The following is an 18,896-nucleotide window of genomic DNA, read 5'->3' on the forward strand; positions in this document are numbered from 1 at the left end:
TCAGGGATCTCTCAAGCATATCGTAACCTGTGCAGCAGTGTGGTCCTGCTCCTGGGGCACGTTTGGGTGTAGTGTCAGGTGTTGTGTCAAGGTGGATTGTCATTAATGGAATCATGGAGAAGTAGGGCAGGAAGGGACCTCCAAGGTCACCTCTAGTCCAGCCCCCTGCCTGAAGCAGGGTCATCTCTATCCAAACCATCCTACACAAATCATAATTGTAGAGAAGTCAAGTTGGAAGGGACCTGCAAAGGTTGTAGAGTCAGCCACAGAGTCCTGGTCAAAGAGTCATAGAGAAGCAAGGCTGGAAAGGACCTCCAGAGGTCACATCTAGTCCAACCCTGGCCTAAAGCTGGGTCATCCAACCAACCCATCCCAGACAAATCCATCATCTAAATTTTTAGCAAAACTACCTTCTTAACAGTTTAGATGATGGATTGTGCAGGGGCCTTGACTATATATGTGACCTCTGGAGGTCCCTTCGAAATCTACTTCTCTATGACTGTCTCTCTGACCTCGATAGGTCCCTTCAGGCCTGCCTTCTCTATGATTATGGATCATATAGGGTGGCTGGACAGGGCTGATCCTGCCTCAGGCAGGGGGGTGGACTAGCTGGGATCTCTGGAGGTCCCTTCCAGCCCTACTTCTCTAGGACAATGACTTTATGACCTCAGCAGGTCCCATCCAGCCTGACTTCTCTTATTTCCCAGGTTCTAGGTTTAATGGTAGCTTTACTAAGACATTGAACAATGGATTTCTCTAGGATAGTTTGGATAGGGATGATCCTATCTCACACAGGTGACTGGACTAGATGTGACCTCTGGAGGTCCCTTCCAGCCTGACTTCTCCATGGTTCTGTGATTTTTATAGGTTGTATAGGATGGTTTGGATGGGGATGATCTGACTTCAAGCATGGGGTTAGACTAGATGTGAACTCTGGAGGTCCCTTCTAGCCCTGCTTCTCTCTGTACATAAGGAAATATGGTATTTCCATATGCTGCTGGGCTCAGAAGGCCCCTGAGCCAATGTCTTGGCCTCTTGGGTTCGGATCTCCTATAAGGCCAAACCACAAAGTTTCTTTTGGGATGAAGAGTGCAAGGAACTGGCCGTGGAGTTGTTCTGGTTGATCAGGGTGATCTCTCTGTATTCACCATCTCTACATGAGATGTTTTCCAATTTGGTCCATGTGTGTTGCTGGAGCTGGTTTGGGGTGAGGCAGACATGGGACCTTTCTGGTGCGGGACAGATGTGTTGAGAGCTGAGACTGGGCTTAAACCAGGGTGCTGGGTGGCAAGGTGTCTTGGCCATACAGCTGTTCAGTGGAGGGGAGGAAGGGGGTTTATGGTGCTAGTGAGTCTAAGGTGAGTGTCTTATGGCAGGGGGTGGGGGTGAAGGGCTGCGGTTGGGAGTGAGGGGCCTTGAGAGGATCAGGGAGGTAGGGGGAATTTGGGTTGGGAGTGAGGGGCACCAGCAGGGCTGGGGTACCCTGGTCCCCCTCCCTGAGCCAGCTTAGCTCCCCTATAACATCTACCCTACTGCTGTTCCTGCCCCCTGTCCATCCACCTACCCACCCACCCACTAGTTGCTCTTGTGACAGTCTTCCTGGGTGACGTTCCTGATCCAGTCCACGTAGTTGCAGACTTTAGTGTAGATGCCGGGAAACCCAGGCTTGGTGCATGTTTCCAGTCCCTAGGACACGATGCCCTGCAACACCCCATTGCACGTTAGGGGTCCCCTGGTGTCACCCTGTGGCAAGGGAGAGATCCCCCCCCACCCAGAAATCAGGATCCACTAGGAAGGGGATACAGGATAGGTCTGGGCTCCACCTACCCCACTGAGGCACCATGGATGGAGTCCCCTTCCCTGCTCCTCCCAGTGGAATGTAGGGGTAGGCTTGGGGGAAGGGGCAGGGATATAATTGCCTCTCACCCCTCTCTGATTCCCATTTCACCCAAACTTTAGAACCAACTGGTTGGGAGGGGTAGCAACATTTCTATGCAGGCAGCACTGGGGTAGTCAAACTCCCAAAGAGCCCCACAACCACCCAAAGCAACTCAACCCTCATAAAAAGCAACTGACAAATGTTCACTAAGGCCCCAAAAAAACCCAATATGCAAAAAACCCCTAAAAAGCCCAACAAAAACTCCCTTAGAACCAAATGACACCCCCAACCTAAAACAACCCAGCCCCATAACCCCCACCAAATGTTTCTTAAGGACCAATAAAAAATAATACACAAGAACAAACAGCCAACAGATGAAACAAAAGAAAACCCACCAAAAAACCATAAAAAATGCCCAGAGAACCCCAAAACCCAATCAACAAAATTGACAAAATCACCTAATTAAAAATTCCCTATGAACCCCCAAAATACCCAAAGGCCCACAACAAAAAAACGGCTGAATACCCCTAAGCCCCAGAAAACAACCAGTGGAAATTCCACAGCACCCCCACCTTGCCCAACACCAATCAAATGACCCAACCAGTCAATGAACAAAAAGAAAGGATCAACCCCCAAACTAAATTGACCCAATCGGGATGTTTCAGGAAGGGGCCATGGCATATGTATTCAAGCAGTTTTCCTGCAAATCTGTCCACAGATGTTAACAACCCTCTCCATTTCTAATAGTCTTGATGTTCCACTATTCAAGCTGTCCTTTCTCCTGCCCTGTTGCTGTCTGGCAACCAGTCTGGTCATGTCTCTCGGTTTTCTTTTTTTCCACTCCTTTGCTCGGGTACAGTCGTATGAGCTCAGGTGTAGAAATGACTGGCAATGGAGGGTTGGGGGCACTGTCCAGAGACTCTAGAAAGCTAGATTTTTGTTTGACAAGTCTGAATAAGAGCTGGATGTTTAATTAGAATAATTGCAGGCCTAAAGAGGCCATATTTTTGGGGTATTTTTTGCCTAGCCTTAAAGGTTATATTTGATCTAGGAAAATTGGTGCATGTGAGGACAGTTGTGTTTGTTCTTGCTATGGTCTTAAGCTGAATATCATAGCGCTACCCCCTAGCACATTACTAAAGCATCTAGTTTTGATTTGATTGGAGAAAAATGGGTCGTGTTATATGTGATGATGCCATATGCCATGTGCACCGCGCTTTTCAACATCCTGGATCCTCTCATGAATGGACTCTGTCTCCATCTTTGTGGCTGCAGGGCTCAGAGCCACCACTGCGGGGGTAGGGTGTTATGGGGGGTGGGCTGGTGGAGTGGTGGGCTGGGCACCACTGCTTTCACCAGTGGATGGCACTTTTGTTCTCTTACTGGTGGGGCCCATCACTTCCCGCTCTGCCCCCCTGAGGTCCCAGCACTGCCCCCCAGTACCTGGCAGGAGTCAATTTGCCCTTATGCACTGAGGTGCCAGAACATGTGGGTGATCAGCGGTCCGTACACCTGGCGGCATTTTCTTTCAGACCAGGTCTTGACTTGGGCGCACTGTAGCTGCTTGGGGAACTGGACTGTGGGAGAGACAGGAAGCCATGGGGGCCAAGCTGGGGTGTCACTCCTGATTGGCACTAGGTTAGGGGAGGGTAAGTGATGACTGGAAACTAGCTAATGGTTGTACTGGCATGACTTGCTGTTGACATGGGGTCAGGCCAACACTGGAGTGACTGGATTGACACCAGTGAAGAGAATGGAGGTGACACTGGGTAAAGACAATACCAGAATGGCTCCTAATTGGACTCTGCATGAGGATGATACTGGAGTGACTCTGGATTGGCATCTGTTGGGTGGGGCTTGGCCTCAGCTACCCCAATGTCTTCCCTTTTCAGATATGTGGGGAGCCGGAGGAAAAGCAAAGGCAACATTGGACCCCTGCTGAACCAGATGGGACAACTGATGCCCAGGAAAAAGCCAACCTATTAAATGGGTACTTTGCATCAGTCTTACATCAGTCCCATGGGATGCCCATGCCCGCTATGGGACAGGGAGGCCTGGGTGAGGTAGATCCCCTGCCCTCCATTAATGCTGATGTCATGAAGGAACACCTTGAGAGTCTGGATACCTTCAAGTTAGCCAGCCCTGACAATCTGCACCCCAGGGTACTCAAGGAGCTGGTGACCATCATAGCCCAACCCCTGGCACAGATCTCTGAGAGCTCCTAGCGCTCTGCTGCAATGCCTGAAGACTGCAAGAAGGCCAATGTGGTGCCAATCTTCAAGAAAGGGAGGAAAGTGGATCCAGCAAACTATAGGCCCATCAGCCTGACTTCTATCCCGGGGAAGATCTTAGAAAAGTTTATTAAAGAGACCATCCTTAATGGATTGGCTGACGCCAACATCCTGAAGGATAGCCAGGATGGGTTTGTTGCAGGTGAGTCTTGCTTGACCAATCTCATTTCCTTCTATGACCAGGTGACCTATCACCTGGACAAGGGAGAAGAGCTTGATGTCATATATCTTGACTTCAAAAAAAGCCTTCGATCTGGTATCCCATGATCACTTCTTGGTGAAACTGGCCAGGTGTGGCCTTGGGTCCACCATGATCCACTGACTGGGAAACTGGCTCCATGGTTGGACCCAGAGGGTAGTAATAGATGGCAGTCACTCATGGTGTCCTGTGACCAGTGGGGTCCCCCAAGGCTCTGTCCTTGGACCCATATTGTTCAACATCTTCATTAATGATGTGGACATTGGAGTCAGGAGCGGACTGGCCAAGTTCGCCGATGACACCAATCTTTGGGGCAAAGCATCCACGCCAGAAGACAGGAGGGTGATCCAGGCTGACCTGGACAAGCTCAGCAAATGAGCGGACGTAGAACCTGATGGTGTTTAACACCGAAAAATGCCAGGTTCTCCACCTCGGGAGGAAAAACCTGCAGCACCCTTATAGGCTCGGCAGTGCTATGCTGGCTAGCCCTATGGAAGAAAGGGATTTGGGGCTCATGATTGATCACGAGATGAACATGAGCCTTCAGTGTGATGCTGCGGCTAGTAAAGTGAGCAAAACGCTGGCTTGCATCCAGAGATGCTTCTCAAGCAAATCCCAGGATGTCCTTCTCCCCTTGTCCTCGGCCTTGGTGAGGCTGCAGCTGGAGTACTACGTCCAGTTTTGGGCTCCACAATTCAAAAAGGATGTGGAGAAGCTTGAGAGAGTCCAGAGGAGAGCCACGCGCATGATCAGAAGTCAGGAAAACAGACCTTATGACGACAGGCTGAGAGCCATAGTGCTCTTTAGCCTGGAAGAGCGCAGGCTCAGGGGTGATCTGATGGCCACCTATAAGTTTATCAGGGGTGACCACCAGGATCTGGGGGAACGTCTGTTCACCAGAGCGCCCCAAGGGATGACGAGGTCGAACCGTCATAAACTCCTGCAAGACCGCTTCAGGCTGGACATAAGGAAGAATTTCTTTACTGTCCAATCCCCCAAGGTCTGGAACAGTCTGCCAGCGGAGGTGGTTCAAGCACCTACATTGAACACCTTCAAGAGTAAATTGGATGCTTATCTTGCTGGGATCCTATGACCCCAGCTGACTTCCTGCCCTTTGGGCGGGGGGACTGGACTCAATATTCTAAGGTCCCTTCCAGCCCGAATGTCTATGAAATCTTAACTCATGATGGACAGTAGGGCCAACAAGAGGGAATTCAGCCTCAGTTATCCTAGAATTTGGACTGACAGCAGGTAAGGTAATGGTGATAGAGTGACTCTGAATTGGCATTTGGTGTGGGCAATAGTGGAGTGACTCTGGATTGACACAAAGTAAGAGTGATAAAGGAGGGGCTTCTGGATTGATCTTGGGTGGGAGTCATAATGGAGCAACTCCGGATTGATGTGCGGTAAGAGTGATACAGGAGAGACTCTGGATTGACTCTAGGTGAGGGTGATACTGGAGTGACTCCAGATAGTTACTGTTAGCATGATATTGGAGAGAATTTGGATTGACATGATGCAAAGGTGATAATGGAGTAATTCCAGATTGATGTGAGCTAAGATTGATGCTGATATTGATCTGGAGTCATTCAGATTACAAGTATGGTGATATTGGAGTGACTCTAGGTTGACACTGGGCAAGGGTGATACTGGAGTGACTCTGGATTGATAAAGAGCAATACTGGAGTGACTGGACTGACACCAGAAAAAAGGAATAGTGATATAGGACTGACTGAATTAAGATGAGGTAAGGGCAATAATGAAATGACTCTGGATTGACACCGGCTAAGGCAGGGGTGAGCAAAATGCAGCCCGTGGGGCAAATGCGGCCCACCAGGCCACTTTATCCAGCCCACAAGGTCCCTAAAAATTTTAGAAAATTAATACATATCTGCCCCTGGCTGCCTGCCATGTGGCCCTTGATGGCTTGCCAAAACTCAGTAAGCACCCCTCCGCCCAAAATAATTGACCATCCCTGAGCTAAGGGAGCAGTGATAATGGAGTGGCTCTGGATTGATGTGAGGTAAAGACAATACTGGAATGACTCCAGATCAACACCAGCTACAAGAATGGTGATACTGGAGTGACTCCAGATTGTCACTGGGCAAGGGTGATACTGGAGTGACTCTGGATTGACAGCAGCTAAAGGAGAAGTGATACTGGACTGACTCTGGAGTGGCTCTGGATTAACATGATGGAATGATTCTGGCTTGACACCAGTTAAAGGAACGGTAATAGTGGAGTGAGTCTAGATTTGACATGAGGCAAGGGTGATGCTGGAGCAATTCTGGATTGATGCTAGATAAGGGCAATACTGGAGTGACTCCGGATCAACATGAGGTAAGTTTGGTACCCAAATGACTCTGGAATGAGCACTGGGTGAACCCCAGGAACCCAACCCCCCCATCCCCCCCAATCCTCCCCCTACCTCTGGGGCTGCAGATGGTGCCCCAGCCAGACATGATGCATTCAGTCTCAGCGTGGGAGCAGACCTGGGGCAGGCGCATGGATGGCATGCTCTGGGTCAAGCCCACAGGATTTTTTAGCTTCAGCAGCATGATGTTGTTGTTGCTGTTGCCCCGTTTGTTGCAGTTGGGGTGGAGCACCATTTTCTTCACACTCTCATCCGGCTTCTTGCACTGTAGATGATGCAGGCTGTTTGTGCCCACCTGTACACACAAGTTCAAGAACCTGGGAGACATGAGTGATGGAGTCAGCCATAGGGGAGATGGGGTCTCCATGGGGAAAGACGGGGCCCTACTGGAGATGAGGGGTTCCTATAAGAGGGCATTGGGGAAAGAGGGAGCCCCACAGGAGATGTGGGGCAGTCCCCACAGGGGGCAATGGGGGTATGAGGCACCACAGGAGATGGGGAGTGGGGGTCCTCATGGAAGACCACGGGGCAGATGAGGCCATACAGGAGATGGCAGTCTCCATGGGGAGGACACAGAGATGAGGCCCTAAGAGACTACTGTGGGGGAGGAGAGGGGGCTTCACAGAAGAGGGAGTGCCCACAGGAGGCAATAGGGGAGCTGAGGAAGCTGCAGAGGAGATGGGGTCTCCATGAGAGGCTTTTGGAGAAAGGGGGGCCCCTAGGAGGCCACGGGGGAGATGACCCACAGGGGGCCATGGAAGGCCACACAGGAGATGGGGGGGGGGGGGGGGAACCCACAGGTGGCCCCAGCCTGGGAGCAGGGCAGGGGACACTGACAAGTGCCCTTCCCACCCCCGAGCCAGGCTGGAGGAGAGTGTCCACGTGCCACTCGCTCAGTCTTGTAGTGTGCCGCTGTGAGCACCCAGCACTCATTCCCCAAGATGCCCCCACACAGCAAGGGACCATAGATTATTGCCTGCCAGGGCCTTGAGTTGGGTGGGCATGGGTACCCGGCAATGATCTGTTTCCCTTTCTCCCGGGCCATCGCTGCAACAAAGCGGGAGGGGGTGGTCAGTGCGGGGTGCAGTCCTGGGGGGCAGAGCCTCCTCAGAGCCATGCGGTTGGGCTTCATTGTGAAGTCTTGGAGTCATGGGAGATCCTTGCACAGCCTCCCACACATCCATGCAGCCCTGACTCTCTCTCTCCCCCTCCCCATACTGTACCTTATCCATCCATCCATGGACCAATATAGCCATTTCTTGCTCTGTCTGTTGGTTCGTCCAGCCACCTGCCTCTAGCTGTCAGTCCATTTCTCTGACCATGTGCACTCCTAGCTGTCTGTCCAGCCACATGCCTCTCCACTATCCATCTGTCTGTGCATCCAGCCAGCCGCATACCTCTCTAGCCCTCTGTCCAACCATCCGGCCAGCCATGTGCCCATCTAGCCCCCATCTGTCCAACCGCACACCTATTTAGCCATTCATCTGTCCAAAACACCATCTGTCTAATCGGATGTGCATTTATCACCTGTCCCCATGTGCTCACACGTGACAGAACCCATATGGCTGAGACATACAAGTGCACATACCCTGGTTACTTGCACACACCAGTAACAAGGTGAGTCCCAGCAGCTCCATGGATCTGGAGGAGACCTTTTTCTGGAGGGGAGGATGGAAAGGGTGTTGTTAAAGGGGAATTGGCCCCTCCCCTCCCCTCCCTACAGGCCCCACCCCCAAACCTTGCTTCTGAGGACCAGCCGTCTCTGTGCAGCCCTGGCTTTTGGGGTGTGATTATCAGTTGGAGGAAGGGAACTTTTCCCTTGCTGGGGAGGGGCTAGTGGAGATGGGCACAAGTATGACCCAGGCCTGGGGAGCTGTGTGGCAGCAGGAACTTATCCTCATGAACCCACCCACCCATCCACCATGCTGCCCTTCCCCACTTTCCTTCCGTCTGTCATCCTCTTACCCATCCATCTCTCTATCTGTCCATCTGTCCACCTATCGAACTACAAACGTGCCTCTCCATCCAACCTCACACATACCTACCTACATACCTGTTCAACCAATTGAACACCTACTCGTCTGTCTATCTATCTATCCAGCCAGCCAGCCACATAGATACCTATCTGTCTTTCCATCCAGTCACACTCCTACCTACATATCCATTCAACCAGACACACTCGTATCCATCCATCCCTCTGCCCTGTCGTAGGCAGATCTACCCACCCACCCAATGAACCACACACCTACTATTCCAATTCTTCATCCCTCCATCCAGCCACACATACCTACCTACTTGTTCAACTGATCATATGCCTACTTATCTATCTAGCCATCCTTCTATCCAACCACATAGATACCCATAATCCCTCCCTCCCTCCCTCCATTCCCGTAGCTGCCGAGCCACCCATTACATTCAATGAACCACCCACCTAATTATCCAGTCGTTCATCCCTCCATCCAGCCGCACAGCTACCTACCCGTTCAACTAACCATGTGTCTACTTACCCCGTCTTCTTCACTCACTCACTCCATCCATCCCCTACTATCTATTCATCTATCAATCCTCCTATCTGCTTGTCCATCTGTCCATCACCCATCTCCCGCATGCTCCATTTATTCCTCTCTCTGTCTCTATCCCTGTACACCTCTTCCCATCCCTCCATCAGCTGTGACCCCTCCATTTCCCTCTTGCCCTTCTCTCATTAACCCTTTGATAGCCCTCAGAGGATTCAGACAGGCCATTCCTCCTACCTTCAGAAGCAGGGACATGGCTCTGCTTCTCATCTAAGGCTTTGTGTGCCTGTGCTCAGTCTCAGTTCTGCCCTTCAGTCTTTAAGCTGAATGGGTGGTTTCTCTCTCTTGCTGATTTCCCCTGTGGGCTGGAACCAGGCAGCTGAGTCAAGACCAAAGAATGCACTAATGTGGCTTATGCTGGGTGGGGCTAGCCAGGGTCCTAATCCCTTGTGTAACCAGGGAGGCTGGTTTACATGCAGGACCTGCTACCCATGGCTATGAGAGCTGATTTCTGTTGTGGTCCTGACTGTGTGCATCAGAATGCTATGGCTTGGACCCTACCCTGAATCTGTTGGCTGCAAGGAGTCAAACCCTAAGGGGGTGGCTTGAGAGAGAGGGAAAGCATAAGCGTGGAGTGAGCAATCATAAGATGTCCTCCCTCCCCCCCTCCCTGCCAAAAAAAAAAAAAAAAAGCTATGAAGGGAATGGACCAAGGGAGAAGGATGGGGTTGTCCCAGTGATGTGAGGGGTCGGGGATCTAGCTGACTAAGCTCCCAGGGCTGTCGAGGAGGTTGCAGGGTGGGGTAGTTCCCCCCCCTGCAGGGGGTGTTGTGCTGGGGGAGTAGGGTGGGGATCAGCCCTCCAGTTCCTCAGGGTGGACTCGATGAGGTAGGGTTGCTCTGAGCCCCCTCCACTCCTCCTGCGTGCGACAGGGGTTTGTGTTGCCCTCCCTCCCAGGGGCAGTTAGGACTATCTGAGCTTGATGGATGAGCAGGGCTGCCTCTGATAGGGTGGTTGTTTGTGGGCTGGGCTTGAGAAGATATATCCTTCCCTAAGGAGAGTCTTGGCTTCACAACTGATGGATCCTTTGCTGGGGTGGAATAGACCATGCCCTATGTTGCCCTTCCTTCCCCTGGTGTCCCACTATCCCACGTTCACAGAAATGGGCAGAATTAAGGGTATTTCCCTCCAAAGCAACAGCATTACAGGGTCCTCTGGTGAAATTCTCTGGTGGGTTGGATCTCAGATGCCCGGCTCCAAATGTGAAGTCTCTGGTGTCCAGCTTCACCCCCAGCAGTGCTTATGGGGGGCTGGGATCACATCAGGGCCTGTTTGGGCCAATGGAACCTTACTCAAGTTAACACGGGGCTTATTCATGGATCAGGGTTAGGGCGTGAAGGTGCATAGGGTATTTTCATTTGGTTGTTTTGTAGGGGCTGGGTTTTTTGGTGTCTTTGATTTCATTCTTTGGATTGGTTGGGGTTTTGGGTATTTTATGGGATTTTGGAGCAGGTGGGTTTTTTAAAATCTGTTTTGGTTGGTTGGATCATTCTGGTTGGTGTTGGGGTTACTAGGGAATTTGTATTAATTGCTCTTTAAGGGGCTGAGTGATTTCTTTAATTTCTTTTTTTTGGTTTTCTGGGGGGGGCTTTCTCTGGATACTTGTGTTAGTTTTCTTTTGATGGCTTTTGGATCAGTTGGTTCTTGTTTTTTTAGGGAATCTTGGTTGGGTTTTTGGTTTCTTTACTTTGGTTAGATTGTTTTGACTCTTCATAGAAAATATGGGTTGGATGGGACCTCAGGAGGTCTCATCTAGTTCAGCCCCCTGCTCCAAGCAGGACCACCCCAACTACATCATCCCAGCCAGGGTTCTGTCAAGTCAGGCCTTAAAAACCTCCAAGGATGGAGATGCCACCACCTCTCCGGGTAACCTGTTTCAGTGCTTCACCACCCTCCTAGTGAGAAATTTCTTCCTAATATCCAATCCCAGTATCCCTTGCTGCAACTGGAGACCATTGCTCCTTGATCTGTCATCTGCCACCTTTGGGAAGAGTCCAGTTCGATCATTTTTGCAACCCCCCTGCAGGGAGTTGAAAGCTGTTATCAGACCCTCCCTCAATCTTCTCTTCTCCAGACTAAATAAGCCCAGTCTTGACTTTGTAGCGTGTTTTTATTGGTTGCTTTATAAAGGTCAATGGATTTTTGGTGTGTTTTGATTTCTGCTTTTTTATTGGTTGGGTTCTTTTGGAACTTTGGGGTGTTTCGATCATCATCATCATCATCATCATCATCAATCCATCGTCCACCCATGGAATTTTTATTGGTAGTGTTTTAAGGGACTAGTTTTTGTTTTCTTTTGCTGGATTTTTTCCTTTGTTTCTTGGTGGTTTTTCAGGTTCTTTGGCAACTTGTGTTGGTGTTTGGTTTATGGATTGATTGGTTGTTTTGGTGGGATTTTGGTTTTGGCTTATTCATCCATCCATCCATTTTGGTTAGTTGGGTCATATTAGTTTTTGGGTTCTTAAGGATTTTTTTTTATGAGGTTTTTTTGGGGCTCTACTCAACCCTCTGGACCTCTGACTCTTTCCCAGATGGATCTCCTACCTTCTGGTTTCCTGGCTCTTCTACAGTTGGATTCTGCACACTACCCTTGGATCTCAGTTGCTTCTTCCAGCTCCAGGTGACTCCCCAGACCTGGCTCCCTCATGACCTAGCATGACACTTGTGTTTGATTTCATTGGGTCATTTTTGGAGTAGTTGGTCGGCTGGGATTTTGGCCCTCAGGGAAAATTGTTGTTTGTTTTTTGGTGGGATTTTTTTTGGTCATTCTTTTAGGTTCGTAAGGAGTTTTTATTGATTATTTATTTGTTTCCGTCTCTGCTTGTGGTGTTGCATTTCAGCCATGGCTCTGGAGAAATCTCCTCTTCAATTGGTCTTCCTCAAAATGTGTCACTTTTCTTATTTGGGGACATGTGGTATGTGAGAAGTTATGATACTTCCTGAGCTTCTGGGCTCAGAAGGCCTTTGAGCCTAGCTCTTTTTGGGATGTTATGTTACTACCCCTCAGATCTCTCATGGGGAAAATCTACAAGGATCCTTTTCAGAGTTAGCTCCAGGCTGCTTTTGGGGTGTGGGGTGTGAGGAACTATATAGAGTTGTTCTTGGTGATAACAATGATCCCTTCCCCCCCTCTTTGGTCAGATTTTTATTCCTAGGCTTTAGTGGCTGGAGTGGGGGGCAGTGGAGGGGGAGGGGAGGAGGGTCTGCTTCTGCCCGATTTGAACCTCTTGGGTGGGATGAGCACAGCTTGCCCCCATGGTGGGGTGCAGCCTACCTCCCTATGTAGGTGGACCCCATCTCCCTCCTCCTCAGGTGTGCAAGCCACAGAGCTGTCACCAGGGGGTGTTGGTGAGTTGGGGGGTGGGGACTGGGCCGGGCCAATGTTGCTGCTTCCATCCCATCAGGGAACCCATATCAGGTAGTCCTGGGCATTGCCTAGGCAGCCACCCCTGCCTGGGGTTTTGATCGGTCCGAACCCAGGTAGTCAAGTGTCTGACTTCCTGATTGGCTGGTGGAAGTGCAGCTACCAATGAATCTCATCTGTTGGCTGGCCTGGAGATTGCTGCCCTGGTACCGACTCCGGTCGGCTTTGGTGAGATACAGCCTTGGTTCTGATAGCTTGATCGCAGCCTCCTGAACTCTGACCCAGCCTTGGAACTGCCCATTAGATCCAGTTGCTTGTTCCCTGATTTCCATTCCCAGACGGGGCCCATGGGCTTGTTCCTCCTCTTCTCCAGTGACTTACTAGGCTAGGCTGCCTACATCCCAGTCCCTTACAGCACCCATTCCCATCCCTCCACCTTCTACCATCTCTCTGTCTATCCATCCCCTATGCACCACTTTCTTCCTCCAGTCGCAGTCATCCATCTTTCTAGCCCTTCTTTCTTCCCATATCTGCTCCTTCATCCTTCCCTCACCACAAACCCATCTGTCTGTCCATCCCTCTGTACAGGTCTCTTCTTGCATTCTCTTGTCATTCACTGTCCCCTCTTCCTAACCCCCAGACTCATCCATCCCTCCCTCCCCCTCTCTGTTGCTCCCGATACACTCCACCCATCCATCCATCCCTATACACTCATAGTTTCATAGTGCTTGGGGTCAGAAGAGACTTAAACGGCTCATCAAGTCTGACCTCCTGCCCCGGGCAGGAACGGGTTCCAGGATCATATCACCCCAGCCAAATATCTATCCAGCCTCCTCTTGAAGACTCCCAAGGTAGGAGAGAGCACCACCTCCCTTGGGAGCCCGTTCCAGAGCCTGGCAGCCCTAACTGTAAAGTAACGCCTCCTGATGTCCAGCCTGACCCTTCTCTCTAATGATTTGTGGGTGTTATTCCTACTAACCCCGGGTGGTGCCTGGGGGAACAGAGCCTCCCTCAGTCCCTGCTGGTCCCCCTGGTGAGTTTGTAAATGGCCACCAGATCCCCTCTTGGCCTTCTCTTGTGGAGGCTGAATAGGTTCAGGCCCTTTAGCCTCTTCATAGGGCTTGACCCGCTGCCCCTTGACCATGAGAGTGGCCCTCCTATGGACCCTCTCCATGATGGCCACATCCCTCCTGAAGTGCGGCGCCCAGAACTGGACACAGTACTCCAGCTGCGGCCTGACCAACACCACAGAGAGGGGGAGGATCACCGCCTTGGACCTGCTTGTGATGCATCTGTGGATGCACGACAAGGTGCAGTTAGTCTTGCTGGTGGCTCATGTTTATCCTGGAGTCAACAATGACTCCAAGATCCCTCTCTGGCACCGTGCTGACAAGAAGGGCGTTCCCCAGCCCATAGGTGTGTTGCTGGTTCCTTCTCCCCAGGTGCAGCACCTTGCACTTGTCTGCATTGATTTCCATCCTACTCTTATCCGCCACCTCTGTAACCTGTCTAGATCTAGCTGGATTCTGTCCCTCCCCTTCAGCGTGTCCACCTCGCCCCACAGCTTGGTGTCATCAGCAAATCTGGACAGCGTGCTTTCCACACCCACATCCAGATTGCTGATAAAGATGTTGAGCAGTGCAGGCCCAAGGACCGAGCCCTGGGGGGCTCCACTGCCCACATCCCTCCAGGTCAAAAATGACCCGTCCACCACCACTCTCTGGGTGAGACCATCAAGCCAATTTGCCACCCATCTGACTGTGTGGGTCTCAATGCCACCTAGTTTTTTTAAGAGATTGTGGTGAGAAACACTGTCCAAGGCCTTCTTAAAGTCCAGGAAGATGACATCCACCATGACGCCCTCATCCAGGGACTTTGTGACCTGATCATAAAAGGAAACCAGGTTAGTTGGGCAGGACCTGCCCTCAATGAACCCGTGTTGATTGCCCCTGAGCATGACCTCCCCTGCTGGGCCCTTGCAGGTGTGCTCCTTGATAATTTTTCTCAAAGGTCTTCCCAAGGACTGAGGTAAGGCTGACTGGCTTATAATTGCCGGGGTCCTCCTTTCTCCCCTTCTTGTAAATGGGGACCACACTGGCCCTTTTCCAATCCTCTGGTACCTAGCCAGAGCCCCACGAGTGCTCGTACAGCCATGCCAGGGACCCTGCTATGACCCACACCAATTCCCTCAGCACCCTGGGGGGAAGAGCATCTGGACCTGCTGATGTAAATGCATCCAGCCCCTCCAAAAGTTCCCTAACTAGGTCGTCCCTGACCCTAGACATGGTGGTATCTCCCCTGGGTCCATCCATAATCCTAGTGGGGGAGACGTCCCGGTCCCTGTTCAGGAATACAGAGGCAAAGAATTCATTGAAGAGATCAGCTTTTTCATTTGCTGCAATCACCAGATTGCCAAGCCTGTCCTGTAGGGGCCCCATGTTACCCGGTGCCACCTTCTTATTCCCTATGTATTTGAAAAAGGACTTCTTCTTATCCCTAATTCTGGTCGCTACTCTATCCATCCTTCCATCGTCCCATCCTTCTAGCCCTTCTTCTCTCCCATATCTGCTTCTCCATCCCTCCCACACCATGAACCCTTCCATCTGTCCATCTCTCTGTACAGATCTCCTCACACATCCTTTCATCATTCATTGCCCCCTCTTCCAAATTCCCAAGTCCCTCCATCTATCTGATATCATTCCTCCCTCCATCCATCTTCATACATACAATTTTCTCCACTCATCAATCCATACAGGCCCTTGCAACCCTCCTTCCTCCATCCATATTCCTCTGTCCATCCATCCATCTACCCCTAGATAGTAATGGAGGTTTATTCCATTTAAGTGACTATCTCTCTAGCCATTCCTACATATACCTCCTGTATTCATTCATGCTTCTTCCCTATGGCCTCCATCCATCCTCTCTTTCACCCCCCTTTCTCATCAACTCTTTCACAGCCCCCTGAGGGGATTCAGACGCACCATTTCCCCTACCTTCAGCAGCAGGGAGGATGTTTCTCGTCCTTGTCCCCAAGACTCCATGCATCACCCTGATTTCAGTTCTGCCTTTCAGTCTTAAAGCTAAGGGTGTGGCTCCTTTCGTCATGGGATGGAAACTTTTTTCCCATGGGGTGGATTTGGGTGGTCAAATCAAGGCAAAGAAATGTGCAGACACAGTTAGTGTTGGATGGAGCTGGCTGGTGTCACCATCCCTTGTATAAAGTGTCAGGCTGGTTCTCACATGATACTCAGTCCCCCCTTGAGTGCTGGCTTCTGCTTTGATCCTGCTTCCATGACCCAGAAATGCTGCTCTAAATCTACCCCCAAAATTGTTGCTGCATGGTGTCAAAACCCAGGGGCTGGCTGGAAAGCGAGAGTGAAATGTGGAACAGGGTGGGAAGATATGGGTGATGTTTTCCCTCTGAGAAACGATCCATTCTCTTTTTCCCTCCTTGTTTTTAGACCTATTTTGTGGGGGACGAGGTCCTATTTTTCCAGCCCCCCCATCCCCATTTCCTGGGGAGAATTTTATTGCTTGATTTTTGTCTTGATAACCCAGAGGAGAAAGGAAGCATTCGGAAGAGGGTTATACACAATGCCAACTGGTACCCACCAACTGCTGCCTTCTCTCCCTACTCTGTGAAGGGGAGTGGAGTTGGGTGGGTTAGATTAGTGGGGAATGGGAGCCCAGATGCCTGGGTTCATCTTGGTTCTGGGAGGGGAGCGGGGTCTGGGATACAGCTGGGGAAGTGGAGGCTCAGAGCTCTGATGCCTGGGTTCTGTCTTGGCTTTGGGAGGGGAGTAGGGCTAGTGGTTAGGGCAATGGGGGTGAGGGAGAGGCCGGGAGCCCAGATGCCTGGGTTCTTTCCCAACTCTGGAACACAGATGAGAGCTCATGAATTCGAGCAGTGTCTCTGGGTGCCCGGACTCCTGGGTTCTACCCCCATACCTGATGGGGGAATAGGGTCTGATACCTTGAGATCCTTTGCTCAAAGCTAGAAGCCTGGGCTCTTTCCCTCTGCTGCCCCTGCCCTGCAGAATCGCCCTGCCTTCCTCCCTGCCCTTCTTGTTCCCACTCTCTTTATCTGGCCTCAGTTCTTGGGGGGGGGGGGATATCTCAGGTAGCACCTTCCAGGCCGTGTGGGGGTGAGAGGATGGGAGAGGCATGACTTGGGGCATTGGCTCAGGATGTGGCCTTCCCTGCCTGAATTGACTGTTTTGGATTGGGTTGTCCAGGCATGTTCCCTCCCCTTTCACTTGGCGGCTCCTCCCCAGCTCTTTCCTTTAGGAACAAACCTCTGAGAACTGGCACATCAGAGATCCCTAGACCAGACCCACTGGTGCCCTGTCTCTCCCAGGGGCTCAGAGTAGATCCTATTGGGGGTGGGGGGGCATGTATTTATACAGGGCCTTTCCTCTCTGATCCACCCTCTCTGTGTATGGCTCCAAGCACCCAGAGGTCCTAGGGGACTGCTAATTTAGAGCCTTATTATCTCATTGAATACTCAGATGGATTTATCTGCCATGAATTTCTCCATGCTCAACTTCTCTGCCTGCTGGCCAGGAGGGGCAAGATGTTCATCTCATCTGCTCCCTGTGAGGAAGCTATGGTGAAAGACGGGGTGTAGAAAACCCCTCTGGACTTTCTTTATCCCAGGGAATATTTTATAGACCTGTGTCCTTTCTCTCCGGAAGGTGGACTCTTCTTGAAGACAAAAAGCTCTAGTCTCCTTGATCTCTTCCATAGACCCCTTTCCATCCCTGTCATCAGCCTAGTTGCCCTTCTCTTGACCTTTCCTACCTCTATTACCTCCTTTTGGGTGTGTGGGGTAGAAGTGGAATGAGACTCATGATTCAAGGTGTAGGCATGCCATGCATTTATGTGGTGCCACGATGAGATGTTCTGTTGGCTTTTTATTCTGTTAGCATCTCTCCTTCTGGTTCTGGACTCCCAGGAGAGTGGTGATTCCAGCCATAGACCATGCTGAAAGACTGGGAGGGGGGCATATAGGTTGAGCACCTTTGGTTTAACCTACAACCAAGGAATGGAAATAAAATCTCACAAGGACACATCCTTGAAAACCCAAGTGGGGCAGTAGAACATGGGGATGTGGTGGAATCTCCATCACCAGTGGGGTTTCCAGAGGAGGCTGGATGGGGAGTGGGGTCCACCTGGGATGGTTTATATACAGACTCCTGAGTTTGGGCATATGATTGGATTTAATGGCCATTGAGGTCCCTTCCAATGCACTGGAACATGGTACCCAGCTAGATTATGGAGTCTCTATTCTTGGAGGTTTTGAAGACCTGGCTAGACAAAGCCTTGGCTTAGATGATGTAGCTGGGGCTGGTCCTGCTTGAAGCAGGGGGTTCGACTAGATGTGACCTCCTAAGGCCCCTTAAAACCCTCATATTTTACAATTCATCATAGAAAAGGGGGTTCGGAGTTTGGACACTTAGGTTATCCCCAGCTCCAACAGAACCAGTTGCTCTGGGACATGGTGAACTCTCCAGCACTGGTGGGTTTCCAAAACAGGATGCATGGAGTGGAGTCTAGGATGATTTGTACACTGACTCCTGGACCTGGAGATGTGGTTGGATTAGATGATCCTGGAAGTCCCTTCCAGAGATCATTCTAGAACAGGGGATTGGATTCCCAGATGCCTGGGTTCTCTCTCAGTTCCCAGCTGAATGGGGACATTGTAGAGTCTCCATTGCTGGTGGGTTTTGAGAAGAGGCTGGAGGGGAAAGAGCTCTTTGGGATGCCTTAGGGCCTGCCATGTGGGCTAGAAGATGTCATCATGACCCTTAAGGCCATTAACAAAGAGAGGTCATCATTAATGCCTGAGGAGTGGAGAGATTAGCAGGAATCGGGGACATGGTCATGACCCATGGAGTCAATTGACACCGGCCCCCTGTCAATTTGGTCAGTTATTTGGTGGTTGAGTCTTGTTTTTTGTTCATTGCTTGGTTCGGTCAGTTGGCTTTGGGGTTTCATATGGAATTTCTGTTGTTTCTTTTCTGGGGTTTGGGGTTTTTTAGTGGCTTTTTGGGTGTGTTTTGCTTATTTTGGGGCTTCTTGTAGAACTTTTATTAGGTGATTTTTTTTTTTTTAACGTTATGAATTTTGTTGGTTGCATGGGTTTTTTGTTTGGTTTTGGGGATACTTCAGCAGTTTTTTTTTTAACTGGTTGTTTCTTGGGATTTTTTGTGA

General features: G+C 50.7%; 1 protein-coding gene across 1 annotated transcript in view; it reads left to right on the forward strand.

Annotated features, from left to right (window-relative positions):
• Nucleotides 1–3,223: 3,223 nt before the first annotated feature.
• LOC149861651 (trypsin-like) overlaps nucleotides 3,224–18,896 on the forward strand; it is a 48,659-nt gene continuing 32,986 nt past the window's right edge. The window contains exon 1 of the mRNA XM_090052557.1: nucleotides 3,224–4,312. Within this exon, the coding sequence (XP_089908683.1) occupies nucleotides 4,117–4,312 (196 nt within the window). The 5' untranslated portion in view covers nucleotides 3,224–4,116. The remainder of the gene's footprint in view (nucleotides 4,313–18,896) is intronic.

The sequence above is a fragment of the Crocodylus siamensis genome, chromosome 6 (genome assembly GCF_052110815.1).
Source record: "Crocodylus siamensis isolate JL-2025a chromosome 6, ASM5211081v1, whole genome shotgun sequence".
NCBI lineage: Eukaryota > Metazoa > Chordata > Crocodylia > Crocodylidae > Crocodylus > Crocodylus siamensis.